Below are 13,708 nucleotides of genomic sequence, written 5' to 3' on the forward strand. Positions count from 1 at the left end.
GGCATCCCTATACAGTGGTACTTCGGGTTAAAAACACCTCAGATTACAAACACTTCGGGTTACAGATTCCACTAAACTGGAAGTAGTACCTCGGGTTAAGAACTTTGCCCCAGGATGAGAACAAAAATCGCTCACCAGTGGCGGCAGCGGGAGGCCCCATTAGCTAAAGTGGTACCTCAGGTTAAGAACGGTTTCAGGTTAAGAACGGACCTCCGGAATGAATTAAGTTCATAACCAGAGGTACCTCTGTATAACACAGGGGTGGGTGGCGAACAAGATGTAAGCACCCATTAACCACAGCCAGCATGGACAGGGATGATGGTAGCCATAGCGCAACACTATGGAGGAAGAAACTACGTTTATTAGCTTTAACACGTTTTTCATTCATATTTCATCGTGACTTTTAGATTTGCTGCAAATCCACTGATGTCCTGAGGTGCACCTTGAGGCTGTGGCGTTGCCATCTTGCGCTTTCCAATAGGCACATTTTCCTTCTCCAATGACTTTCATCCTGCAGCACAAAATATAGAGTCAGGCAAGGGTCAAATGTCTCCCCTACAACAATAAATTCGTACTGACAAGTTAGGATAATGCAGCTCAATTCACTTGGCACCTGGAACACATGTGAATAGCGCAGTGGCAGAGTGTTCCCTGCTGGCACCTGCCTGGCCGTAAAGTGAGGAGCTTGGCTGGCTGATCCTGCCCTGCTTTGAGGGGTGTACTTGCAGCACCCCGCAAGCCCGGCACTGCTTTGTGAGACTTGTAAAAAGAATCGGAATCAGAAGTATCTTTATTTGCATCAGCCACAGCCACAAAATAAAATGTACTGAAGATAGAGATAAAAACTTAACTCTACGAAATACAGTCCAGGTCAGGGGTCAGCAAACTTTTTCAGCCATGGGTCAGTCCACTGTCCCTCAGAGCATGTAGTGGGCCGGACTGTATTTTGAAGGGGGAAAATGAACAAATTCCTATGCCCCATAAATAACTCAGAGATGCATTTTAAATAAAAGCACACATTCTACTCATGTAAAAACACCAGGCAGGCCTCACAAATAACCCAGAGATGCATTTTAAATAAAAGGACACATTCTACCCATGTAAAAACACGCTGATTCCTGGACCGTTTGTGGGCCGGGTTGAGAAGGCGATTGGGCCGCATCCTGCCCTAGGGCCTTAGGTTGCCTACCCTTGGGTCAGGTCAATGGCCCACCTAGTCCAACGTCCTGTTCTCACAGTGGGAAGCCTGCAAGCCAGACCTGAGTGCAGCACCACTCTGCCCACTTGCAATTCCCCTCAACTGGTTGCCTCTGACAGTGAAAGTAAAGGTAAATGGACCCCTGACCATTAGGTCCAGTCATGGCCGACTCTGGGGTTGTGGCACTCATCTCGCTTTATTGGCCAAGGGAGCCGGGGTACAGCTTCTGGGTCATGTGGCCAACATGACTAAGCCGCTTCTGGCGAACCGGAGCAGCGCCATTTACCTTCCTGCCGGAGTGGTACCTATTTATCTACTTGCACTTTGACGTGCTTTTGAACTACTAGGTTGGCAGGAGCAGGGACCGAGCATCGGGAGCTCACCCTGTCGCGGGGATTTGAACCACAGACCTTCTGATTGACAAGCCCTAGGCTCTGTGGTTTAACCCGCAGCGCCACCCGTGTCCCAACAGTGAAAGTAGAACATAGTTATTGTAGCACCTGCTGTGATCTGAAGCACATCACCTGCAGGATTTCAAATAAATTGCATTCTAAACTCCCATTTCAGGGGAGTTGTGATTTTGTTCAAAATTATGTTCCTTAGGGAAGAAGCCCTTCGTTAACAATTATATATGGAGCTGTCTTGGGAAACATTTCATTTTTGATTATCAGTTTTTATGGAAAGGACTCACGTCGCAGTGTCTCCATTTAGCCATTTCCGGGTCTCTCCCATCCCTGGTTGGATGCCAATCCAGTAGCTCCTCTTCATGTCATGACGTTTACAATAAGCCTTTAAAAGACCAGAAGGTATCAGAGCCTTGAACTGCCATGTTCACAGTGCAACTAAAAATATTACACAAATCCAAAATGTTTATCAGTTTCTTTTTTAAAAAAGAAAGAGCAACTTGTTGGATGGAGTTCTTTTTTTATATAAATAATTTTTATATCATATAATATCATATAATATATGTCAGGGAACTGACATCGGAGCCAGAAGTGGAGGCAAGGCTCCCAAGCGATGCCGGAGAAGGGCCAAGCAGGGAGAGGGAACTCATCGACTGGGGAAGGAAATCAGCGTAACACCAGGGATAAAGGGGGGCAGATGGGGGAATCGGAGAGAGGGCTCCAGGACTCTTCGCCGGAGATCAGCGGGGAGAGCACAGGTCCTCTGCTAACCACACCCACCCCGCGCAGAAGACTTCCGCGCAGGGAAAGTAGGCATAGACTTGGCGTCAAAGAACTTCTTTGCTGGAATAAGTTCAAGAAACGCCCACTGACGGATTCTGCTAGCGACTGAGACAGCCACGAAGTGAAGGGCTGTCCAGCCAGGAAAGGTTTAACCAGGCTACCTAGCCAGGAGTGGCGGCAACTTGCGCACGAGCCACCCCATATAACCATTACAATATATAACAAAAATATTGTTCCCCAATTTCCCCCTCCCCCCACGACTTCCCCCAGCTTCCCATTCTGTTTTTTTGACACATTATCTTATCCTGCTTATTAGTTGTTCGTATTCTCTAACTTTTTTTTCAATTTTCAATTAGTTTTCCAAGTTTATAACAAATATAACACACAAAAATTTAAAAACATATTTAAAAGAACTATTCGCTAACATTTTTAAACATAATTATTGTTTTTTCATCATTTTAACATCCTCATTCTACTTCCTGCATTTGTTTAATTAACAGTGAGTGTTGGATGGAAAAAGCAGTTGGGAAATGAGCCAAACCATGGTTTCTTTGACCACCCATAGGACAACTCATGGTTAACTTGTGGTTTCTCGAACAAACCATGGCTTTGAAAATACAATAACCTATTAAACATTAAAAGCTTCCCTAAACAGGGCTGCCTTCAGATGTCTTCTAAAAGTCTGGTAGTTGTTGTTCTCTTTGACATCTGGTGGGAGGGCGTTCCACAGGGCGGGCGCCACTACCAAGAAGGCCCTCTGCCTGCTTCCCTGTAACTTGGCTTCTCACAGCGAGGGAACCACCAGAAGGCCCTCGGCGTTGGACCTCAGTGTCCGGTAGAACGATGGAGGTGGAGACGCTCCTTCAGGTATACTGGACCGAGGTCGTTTAGGGCTTTAAAGGTCAACATCAACACTTTGAATTGTGTTCAGAAACATACTGGGACAGACAGACAATGTTTCCACACCTCACCTTTTCATTCTCTTCAATCCTAGCAAGAGACGCATTGTTTGAGAAGCAAAACATGTAGCTGGAGTTCCAATCCCCTTCTTCTTCCGAAAAGTAGTAGCATTTGTTTCTAAAGCCAGTCCAGTTGTATGGGCAATATTCAGCAAAAACAGGGTTGTAACTTGGTTGCTCTGTTCTGTTAGAAAGAACTAAAATAGGTACAGAGAATTCAGTGATACCAGATTCAGCTGTCGCCGAGAAGCACAGACAGAAATTGGGATCGTTCGGCTGAAACAGAGTAGGGCCTAGCTATCTACCCCACAACTCCTTAAAACATAACTTTTTTGTATTCTTTTGCAATTCCCAAGTGCAAAACACAAGTCACATACCTGTATATCTTAAGCACATATGTACAGTGGTACCTCGGGTTACATACGCTTCAGGTTACAGACTCCACTAACCCAGAAATAGTGCTTCAGGTTAAGAGCTTTGCTTCAGGATAAGAACAGAAATCGGGCAGCAGCAGGAGGCCCCATTAGCTAAAGTGGTGCTTCAGGTTAAGAACAGTTTCAGGTTAAGAACAGACCTCCAGAACGAATTAAGTACTTAACCCAAGGTACCACTGTATCCCTTTTTACTATACATCTACAATACACTGCATCCGCCAGCCATCTTGGAAGATTAGCTGAAAGTAACAAAAGTGAGGCACACAGTCTCTAAAGAACGTTTTGTTGCCAAGGGCAGGATGACAACCACACCTACAGGAAGCCTCTCCGGAAGCCAGGAGTTGGCCCTAATAACTTGCTGTTTAAAGTGAAAGACAAGAAAGCATTCACTTTCAATTCCATGCACAGATAGGCACTTGAATCTTACACTTGTAACTAGACAATGTCCTCCACCACATCTGAGGGCAGGAGCTATGGGGCCGCAGGGCAGATAATAGCAGCACAGAGAGCTCTCTTCTCCAACAGCTCACCATTACTTTCTCCCACCCATCTCCTACCCGAGGCAGCTGCTTCACTCTGCCTCATGATAGGGCTGGCCCTGCAGGGAACACTCATGCAGGCTGAGGAGGATACAGCTCAGGAATTTGCCCCTTTGCTGGGAGACAAAGGGGAGCAGGAGAACTGAGAGCTTGGTAATCTCAATTTCCAAGACGAAGGGAAGAAAAATTGGGAATTATGGAAAAGTTCCCTTTGTGTACACACTGTGATAACAGGCATTCAGTGCTGGATGTAGGTGCCTTTTTGGGGTGCTGTACATATGACGTTCTCCTGTCCCATAGTATTTGCCAATCTAAAGCAAATTCTGCTGGAACTCTTATACAGTGGTACCTCGGGTTACGAACGCATCAACTTACGTTTTTTCGGGTTATGAACGATTGTAACCCAGAAGTAAGTTGTCCGAGGTCTTTTTTTAAAAAAAAATTCTTTTTATTAATTTTTGCTTAAGTGATCAAAAAGAAAAACAATAACAGCACGAAAAACAAAAAACACGAAAAGAAAAACAGTTACAACCATTACATCACAATAAAATAGAATAAATTTCTAAACATAACGACCATTTCCTTTTACACTTCTTTGCTTTTTCAATTGTCTCTTTATATCTTTAGATACCTTATTCCTTCCTTTGTACACCTATTGACTTCCATCCCTACTGGTTTCAGGCTTTTTACATTAAATAATTTATTTCTCTTGCAGTTAATAATTATAATAGACTTACACATCATAAGATCTAAATCGGTCCTGCTGTGGTTTTTATGTTCTTGTAGTTCTCTTCAATGTAGGTCATGAATTTTTTCCAGTCATTCGTAAACTTTGTATTTTTTTGGTTTCTAATTTTTTGTGTCATTTTTGCAAGTTGTACAAATTCAAATAACTTTGTTTGCCAATCTCTAATTTCTGGGATACTTTGGCTTTTCCAATTTTGGGCAATTAATAATCTGGCAGCAGCTGTGGCATATTGAAATAATGTTTTATCTTCTTTTTTAATTTCGTCCCCGATTATACCCAATAGGAAGGCCTCCGGTCTTTTAGTGAATGTATATTTAAATATTTTTTTTAACTCATTATAAATACCTTCCCAATATTTCTTCATTCAAAAGTTGTCCGAGGTCTTGGAGGCCTTGCTGCTGCCTGGAGGCAAACCCAGACGTCCACGGGGACTATGGAGCTCTCTGAGGCCTCCATGAATGCCAGGAACCAAGCCCCGACATCAGTGGTGCCTAGAGAGGCTCTGCAAATGCCAGGAGCCAAGCCTCAACATCCGTGGTGCCTGCAGGGCCTGCAGAGGCTCCGTGACAGGGCTCCAGCCGCAGGAGCTCTCTGAGGCCTCCGCGAATGCCGGGAGCCAAGCCAATTGTGATTGTGGAAGACGACCCTGAGCCCCCATCCAAACAATGAGTGCACGTAATAAAAGAAATAAATGTTCTTTTTTAAAATATAAAATACTGTCTTATTTATTTTATAGTACAGTACATTGATTATTGCCTTCATTTTATGGATCAATGGTCTCATGAAACAGTAAAATTCGTGTTAAATTGCTGTTTTAGGGGGTGTTTTTCATCATCTGGAACGGATCAATCCACTTTCCATTACTTTCAATGGGAAAGTCTGCTTCAGGTTAAGAACGCTTCAGGTTAAGAACGGACTTCCGGAACCAATTGAGTACTTAACCTGAGGTACCACTGTAATCCCTTTAGTGCTGAAGATGAAAACTTTTGCCCAACACGGGTCATGAACTCACAACCTTGAGCTTCATGTTCTACTGACTGAGCTATCCCAGGTGGCTGAAGAGAAACTACAAGGAAAGTAGCATCCAAGTTTCTGCAACTTACCTACTGCAAGGGGAATGATGATGATGATGATGATGATGATGATAAAGAAGACAACACTGAGAACAATGGAAGACTTTAGCCGTGAACATTGCCTGTGTGGTAGGGAACAAATAAAACATATATCCATAAGCGCTCATGAGACTGATCTAACAGAGCTTTGGAGAACTCTATGTTTAACAGCTTTGTGGGATGCTACTGTTGGCTATTTGTAGTATGGTAGTGCTGCAGAGAGCTTGCTGGGGAGACCATGCATTAAAAAGGGACTCAAAAATAACTTAAACAAGGTTTTAATTACAAAAACTCCTTATACACTAAATACATTAACAACAAACCAGACCCAACCACCAACCCAACCCCCAGGGAAATGGGAAAGCTAGGTGCTGCTCCTTATATACTACACCCAGATGCTGACACACCTTAATCAAATACAACTCAGCAGCACCTGCTATGCTCCACAGCTGCAAAGCTGGGTCTCGTTATCTTGCTCTGGCCCTTGCTCTGGCCCCTTAAAGACATACACATCGAGTGGAACAATGATGAACCTTTACATTTAAAGAAACCATTCAACAGCTACAACTCAAAGGCAGTTCTGTATGACAGCTTAAAATAGTCAAATATTGAACTGGTGGGACCAGCAACAAAATGTTGCAGTATAATATCCTCACCACAAAGCAGGAGGACTCTCCTCAAGGTTGCGGCCTCCATGCCCTCCTGCAGAATAGTCTAAGCCAGAGCTTTCCAAACTTTTCGTGCTGGTGACACACTTTTTAGAAATGCATCATTTCGCAACACAGTTTTACTAGGAACTGGATGTGGGATGTAACATAAGCAGTCAAGTATTCCTATTTGCCCAGAGTGGACACACAGGAGGATGTTACTCCAGCCAGGAGGACCTCCTGTCACACCTGGTCTGGAGCATCCTCTCCCTGCATGTGACTAGGTAGATGGGCGTGACTCTGTGAGATCCCATAAAACACACAGTTTGGAAAACTCTGCTCTAAGCAGTAAGCAGCTCAGGCAGGACCAATTGCTCGGTGCTTACTGGGCTTTCTGAAAGGATTTCCCCTTAAATGAGAGCCTAGAGTCAACTCATCTTCAGCAGAGCACAGATTTGGGGAGCACCAAAGCAAGCACGGGGGTCTCTTGCTCTGATGCCACACCTCTATGTTTGCCTTCAGTGATGTAAGCAGCAATTCAGCAATGCCAATATAATCCACTAGAAATAAAAATAAAATAAAAAAACTGTCCAGTAGCACCTTAAAGGTAAAGGGACCTCTGACCATTAGATCCAGTTGCAGACGACTCTGGGTTTGCAGTGCTCATCTTGCTTTATTGGCCAAGGGAGCCAGCGTACAGCTTCCAGGTCATGTGGCCAGCATGACTAAGCTGCTTCTGGAGAACCAGAGCAGCACACGGAAACACCGTTTACCTTCCCGCCAGAGTGGTACCTATTTATCTACTTGCACTTTGACGTGCTTTCAAACTGCTAGGTTGGCAGGAGCAGGGACTGAGCAACGGGAGCTCACCCCGTTGTGGGGATTTGAACTGCCGACCTTCTGATTGGCAAGCCCTAGGCTCTGTGGTTTAGACCATATGCCACATGCTTTTGTGTGCATGCACACTTCTTCAGCTCATACCAAGAACAAACTTAGTTGGCAGGGGTGCCGACTTATAAAAAATATTGGGGAGGCGGGGGCCCGTAGCGACTTATAAAAAATATTGGGGGGGCCCAAGACCTCCAAACCGCTGCTGCTGGGGGAACGAAAGGGGCGAGCCCCGGGCTGCCCCGACCTTAAGTGAACCTGTGAGGGCCCGCCCTTTACGGCAGCCAATTGGCTGCCGCCGTGGGCGGTGAATATTAATGACCGAGGGGGAATCCCCGCTCCTCACGGGGCTGACGCCAGCCCCGTGAGATTGTTGATAGGTCGAGAGCCCGCAACCCCACCCCCTCTCTAGATCGGGAGTGGCTTTGTTTTAACTCATTATTGTATGTATTTTAAAAGGTAACTATCGTCAAACAAGGAAAATAAAAAATACCAACATAATTTTGTGATTTTACAAAGCATAATATAACTAATAATTTTCTTAAATTATTGGGGGGGCAGAGCCCCCCCAAACGAATTTTTGAGGGGGCTCGGGCCCCCTCAGGCCCCATGGCGTCGGCGCCTATGTTAGTTGGTCTCTAAGGTGCTACTGGACATTTTTTTATTATTATTTCTACTGAATCAGACCAACATGGCTACCTACCTGAATACAGTGGTACCTCGGGTTAAGAACTTAATTTGTTCCGGAGGTCCGTTCTTAACCTGAAACTGTTCTTAACCTGAGGCACTACTTTAGCTAATGGGGCCTCCTGCTGCCGCCACGCTGCCAAAGCACGATTTCTGTTCTCACACTGAAGCAAAGTTCTTAACCCGAGGTACTATTTCTGGGTTAGCACAGTCTGTAACCTGAAGCGTCTGTAACCCGAGGTACCACTGTATAATCCACATAATTTTTGCCACCCCGTTGCCAAGCCAAACTCTCCTCATATCTTTGTGCTGTCGTTTCACATCTTTCAGCACCCATAGCAAACTTTTCACCCCTACCTTTAAAACTCTCCACCACCTTTCTCTACCCTAACCTTCTCCACTTCCTTCTTGTCAGGTCCTGCCCATAAGGCCTATTTTACAAATAAATGAGATCGTAAAATGGTGCCTGCTGCAGCGAGGGTTATAGTGGAGACATAACGGTAAAGGTAAAGGTACCCCTGCCCATACGGGCCAGTCGTGTCCGACTCTAGGGTTGTGCGCCCATCTCACTTAAGAGGCCGGGGGCCAGCGCTGTCTGCAGACACTTCTGGGTCACGTGGCCAGCGTGACATCGCTGCTCTGGCGAGCCAGCACCAGTGCAGCACACGGAAACGCCATTAACCTTCCTGCTATAAAGCGGTACCTATTTATCTACTTGCACCTAAAGGTGCTTTTGAACTGCTAGGTTGGCAGGAGCAGGGACCGAGCAACGGGAGCTCACCCCATGGTGGGGATTCGAACCGTTGACCTTCTGATCGGCAAGCCCTAGGCTCTGTGGTTGAACCCACAGTGCAATTCACATGTGCCGGGAGATCTAGCCCCAGTGCTCCACAAGAGAACCTTCCTTCCTTATTTATTTCTCCTCCTACATTTGTCTCCTGTCCTTTTTGCTTCTCTCTCTAGCCTTGCCTCTGTCTCCTTCTCGCTTCCTCCAGCTTCCCTTTCCCCAATCAATCCCTTAGCATCCTTTCTTCTGTGGTCTTCTCGTTCCTAAACCCACAATCGGTGCCAATTCCAACCACCACTTGGGCGTAGCCAAGATTTTTGTTGGGGCGCGTTAGGTCTTTAGTTGGGGGGGGGGGGAGAACCTCAGTTAGCTATGTGTTTTTATATATTTTTATTGATTGCGGGGACAGCTGTCCCTCCCAGCCTCCCCACTTTGCTATGCCCATGAACCACACCTAGACACCTGCTCTTTATGTTAGCCCCTGTGGATTCACAAAAGCTTCCCACGACCTACCTCCATCTATTCGTTCCAGTCTCGTTGCGAAGACGACTGGCTACATTCCCCTCACTTCTCTCTTCACTGGAGCTGGGGGGTGGGATGAATGGTCCTTCGACCTCCCCCCCTTCCCTTTCCATCCTGACCAGCTTTTTCCGGGATCTTTGCCAGCTGCAAGGCTCTGGGAAGAACCTGGCGCATAGTTTCCCGCTGCTCCCGTCTTGCGAGGCGCTGCCAAGTTCTCAGCCTCAACGCGAAAGATAAGCAGTCGCTCGGGAAGTCAAGCCTCGGCTTCTCCTCTCCGCTCGGAGAGGAAACTCAGTAGCCCCTCCCCTCTCCCTCCCTCCCCCCCTCTCCCCCCCTCTTTCAGGCAAGTTCTCAGAAGTGCCCCAGCCGCAACTCTGCTTCAGCCCTCATGCAAGACAAGGCGTCCCTCCCCTTTGCATCTTATTTTGTGTGCTCTTCAAACACCACGCAGAGGGCCTTCTCGGTAGAAGTGCAAGGTCCTTCCATTAGATGCCAAGGAAATATAGTTTTAGAAGGTATCTGAAGGCAGCCCTGTAGAGGGATGTTTAAAATGTGTGATGTTTTCCTGTGTTTAAATTTGTTGGAAGACTGGTTGGGGCAAGCCAATCAGATGGGTTGTTGTTGTTGCTGCTGTTATTATTATTATTACTCATTTGGTTAGAGCATGGTGCTAATACCGCCGAGGCTCCAGGGTGGATTCCCGTACGGGGCAGCTGCATAGTCCTTCATTGCAGGGGGTTGGACTAGATGATCCTCAGGATCCCTTCCAATTCTACAATTTTTTGATTATTATTATTTTGTAAAAGCGACAGACAAGGCTTTAATGGGTGTGGGATTGCAGGACTTGTCTATCTGTCTGTCCTGTTTGCATGAGTGTACACTGCCCTTTACAGAGGGAGGTGGGGAACCAGTGGTCCTGGGATAGCACACCCAGTAGAGCACGAGACACTTAATCTTGGGGTTTGCGCCCCACTTGGGCAAAAGATTCCTTCCTTGCAGGGGGTTGGACTAGATGACCCTTGGGGTCCCTTCCAACTCTATAATGCGATGCTTCTATGATTCTATGACTCCAGCTCCCCTCATTGCTGACCATGGTGCTGGCTGGGACTGATGGGAGCATGAGGCTTGAGGTGGAAGGATCCACGGGTTGGGGGCCAGGGAGGGGACTACTGAGGATGCATCAGATTCGGCCTCCAATGAATGCCTTGGCCTCTGCCTCTGCTACAGTGGCAGCAGTAGCTGCAGCATGTTCTTTGCACTCTCAGACAGAGGGGAAGGAAGCGTATTGTTGAACACGCCCTTGTTGTGCCTCTGATCTGCTACCATGCATTGTCAAGCATACACAATCTAGAGATGTATTTCCTGCCTGCTATAACCAAAACAAAAATATGTTGCATTAGACACACTCCCATCCACTTTAAGAAAGAAAAAGAGAACCAGGGAGAAGAGTCAGTGGAGGAAGACTGGAAGAAATTTAAAGACTATTTACAGAGATATTGTAAAATTAAGGAATTTTAGAATAATGTTGGATTGGAACCAAGTGGTTTCTAGCTGTGATGGGTTAAAAGAATATGAAAAAATGGGTTTATATAAGTAAAAATCTAAGATTGTAATAATTTAAGAATAAGATCCGGGTAGTAAAAAGAGAAAAAGAAATTGTTGAATTAATAATTTGATTTGGAATACAAAAAAAGGGTGGTATGAGGAGGTCCGAGAAACAAGTAAATGAAAAATAAGGAGATGGAAAGATTGATTGTTTTTAACAATTTTTGTTTGATATTTTTTCTTTTTTCTTTTTTCAGTTTTTGTAATGTAAAATCCTTAATAAAAATTATTTAAAAAAAAAGAAAAAAGAAAGAAAAAGAGAAAAAGGAGGAAAAAGAGAAAAAGGAGAAAAGAAATAAGAATTGTTTATTTGTTGCAGGGCAGGCCCAAGACATTTTGGCACCTGTGGTGAACTAGAAACTGGTGCACCCCTCGTCACCAAGGAGTAACTACTTCAGGAACAAGGGTGCTGATTCCTAGGGACTGAACCCCTCTGCAATATTGAATTGAATTTTATTATTGCGGTCACAGGCCAGTTCCGGCTCACTTACAATATCAGGAAAATCACAAAACACAACAGGAATACATTGAATTGTAATTGGATATAACAGAGACAATTCAGATACAGCGGCAGTTAAAAATATATATTAAATCTTGATCACTAAAATATAAACTAAAATTATAATTTAAAACCTTAATCATTTTGGTAGTACAGCTTTTCCCCTACGTTTTATGGCAGTCACACAGAATTTGGCCACCCTTGGCGTGATCTCTAGATCCTTGTCCTCTACCAGGAGTTTTAGACATTGAAGTTCGGACCCATTTGGAGATTTTTGTATAACAGGAGTAATAAATACCGAGTGTATATCCCTGTAGAAACGGCCGCATAACAAGACATAAGAGACAGTTTCTACCTCCATCGAGCTGCAGGGGCAGACTCGTTCCACGTATGGTTTACCCTCGAATCTGCCCTGCAATAAGGCAGATGGCAGCACGTTCAATCTAGCGAGGGTAAATGACCGTCTGTATTTGGGTATTTGTAATTTTGACAAATAATTTGCTGGGCTAAATCCTCTCCCATTATCTTTTATTGCTGGGCGTTTATTCATCTCGCTCATGTGGCATCTCCACAATATTTCTTAGTGGGACACTGGGCCCCCTCAATGTTTGCCCAGGCATCACGCATGATGTCATGACATTGTCCATGATGCCTGGATGTGACACTGTCGTGCACAACAACCAGATGCAACACTGTCGCGTGTGATGTTTGGGGGTTGCATGAGCCAGGAACGCGGTGGCACCTCCTCCTCTTGTGGGGAAGGAACCCCTGGCCCATGGTGGTGGCAGAAGGAGGAGGAAAAGGAGACAGAGAAGTTGAGCTGCCTTGTGACACTCACGCCTGGTGGTGTTATGTCCAAGCCCTGAATATTGTGGGGTGTGAAACACAGAGCAGTCAAGTACAACATTCCTAGAGCGGACATAAAAAGGGGATATCTGGACCAGCCAGTCAGAACTTCCTGTTTCCTCCTGGGCTGGGACAAACTTCCTTTACATGTGACCAGAGGTGGGCGTGACCTCACCTGTGGAGGTAACAAAATAGCACAGGGAGGCAGCCATGTCTCTCTCTGACTCCATTTCTCAAAGAAGCAACATCTTAGCCTGAGATGCTCTCTTGGCTTCCAGCCAGAGAGGACAAAGGAACTATCCCCTTATGGGATAGACTCCACGTGTATATATTTTGTAACCTAAGCGTGCCTTCTGGGAACCTTCTGTGAACAGAATGTGAGTAAACTATTTTATATACTGAAATATACTCAGAGTCAAGAGTGGATTTCATGCTCTTTATTCAGCACACAGTGGTGAGGAGGGAATGAAAGTCCCCTCAAAGTATCTGCTTTATATACATTATTTACACAATGGGCTGCACATGATTGGCTAATTCCGGAATTCTCCTGTAGGCCAATCAGGTTGTGCATTCACTTCCATCTGGAGCTGGATTGGGTGGCTCCTGCAGACCAATCATACTGCTGCATTGTTCTAGGACCAATCAGACTGCTGCATTCTGAATCCTATTGTTCTGGGACCAATCAGATTGCTGCATTTTGGATCCTATTGTTCTAGGACCAATCAGACTGCTGCCTTTTGGATCCTATTCAACCCAGTACATAACATATACTTTTATACAAGTCTGTGTCGTGTCTGTTCTTTTAAGAGGGAATAAAGGGGAATTACCAGGAAACTTACCGTATTTTAGAGGCTTATGCAAGCTTGGCAAAGACGTTATCTGATGTGTAAGTTTAAAAGGGGAATGTTACTCTGCTAAATCATAGAACTTGTTAACACAAGTTGGGAAGGATATAATTAAACAAGATATCCTCTCCTGCCTCCCTGAACATTCCCACATGTATGACATCCGGGTGTCATGCACAATGTCGCAACATTGCGCAAGGCACCC

General features: G+C 45.3%; 2 protein-coding genes across 2 annotated transcripts in view; one reads left to right on the forward strand and one right to left on the reverse strand.

Annotated features, from left to right (window-relative positions):
• Window positions 1-11,005, forward strand: part of LOC309365142 (killer cell lectin-like receptor subfamily B member 1B allele A) — a 57,815-nt gene extending 46,810 nt beyond the window's left edge. The window contains exon 5 of the mRNA XM_081903329.1: window positions 10,052-11,005. Within this exon, the coding sequence (XP_081759455.1) occupies window positions 10,052-10,231 (180 nt within the window). The 3' untranslated portion in view covers window positions 10,232-11,005. The remainder of the gene's footprint in view (window positions 1-10,051) is intronic.
• On the reverse strand, window positions 342-9,821 carry LOC309359390 (C-type lectin domain family 2 member B-like; the record flags this gene model as incomplete). The annotated part of the gene is made up of 5 exons (XM_081892948.1): window positions 342-511; window positions 1,890-1,987; window positions 3,357-3,541; window positions 6,169-6,260; window positions 9,700-9,821. 5 exons carry the CDS (start codon window positions 9,819-9,821, stop codon window positions 385-387), a joined length of 624 nt encoding a protein of 207 aa, XP_081749074.1. The 3' UTR covers window positions 342-384.
• Window positions 11,006-13,708: the final 2,703 nt, after the last annotated feature.

This window comes from Podarcis melisellensis (assembly GCF_964234715.1).
Source record: "Podarcis melisellensis genome assembly, chromosome: 2".
Classification (NCBI taxonomy): domain Eukaryota; kingdom Metazoa; phylum Chordata; class Lepidosauria; order Squamata; family Lacertidae; genus Podarcis; species Podarcis melisellensis.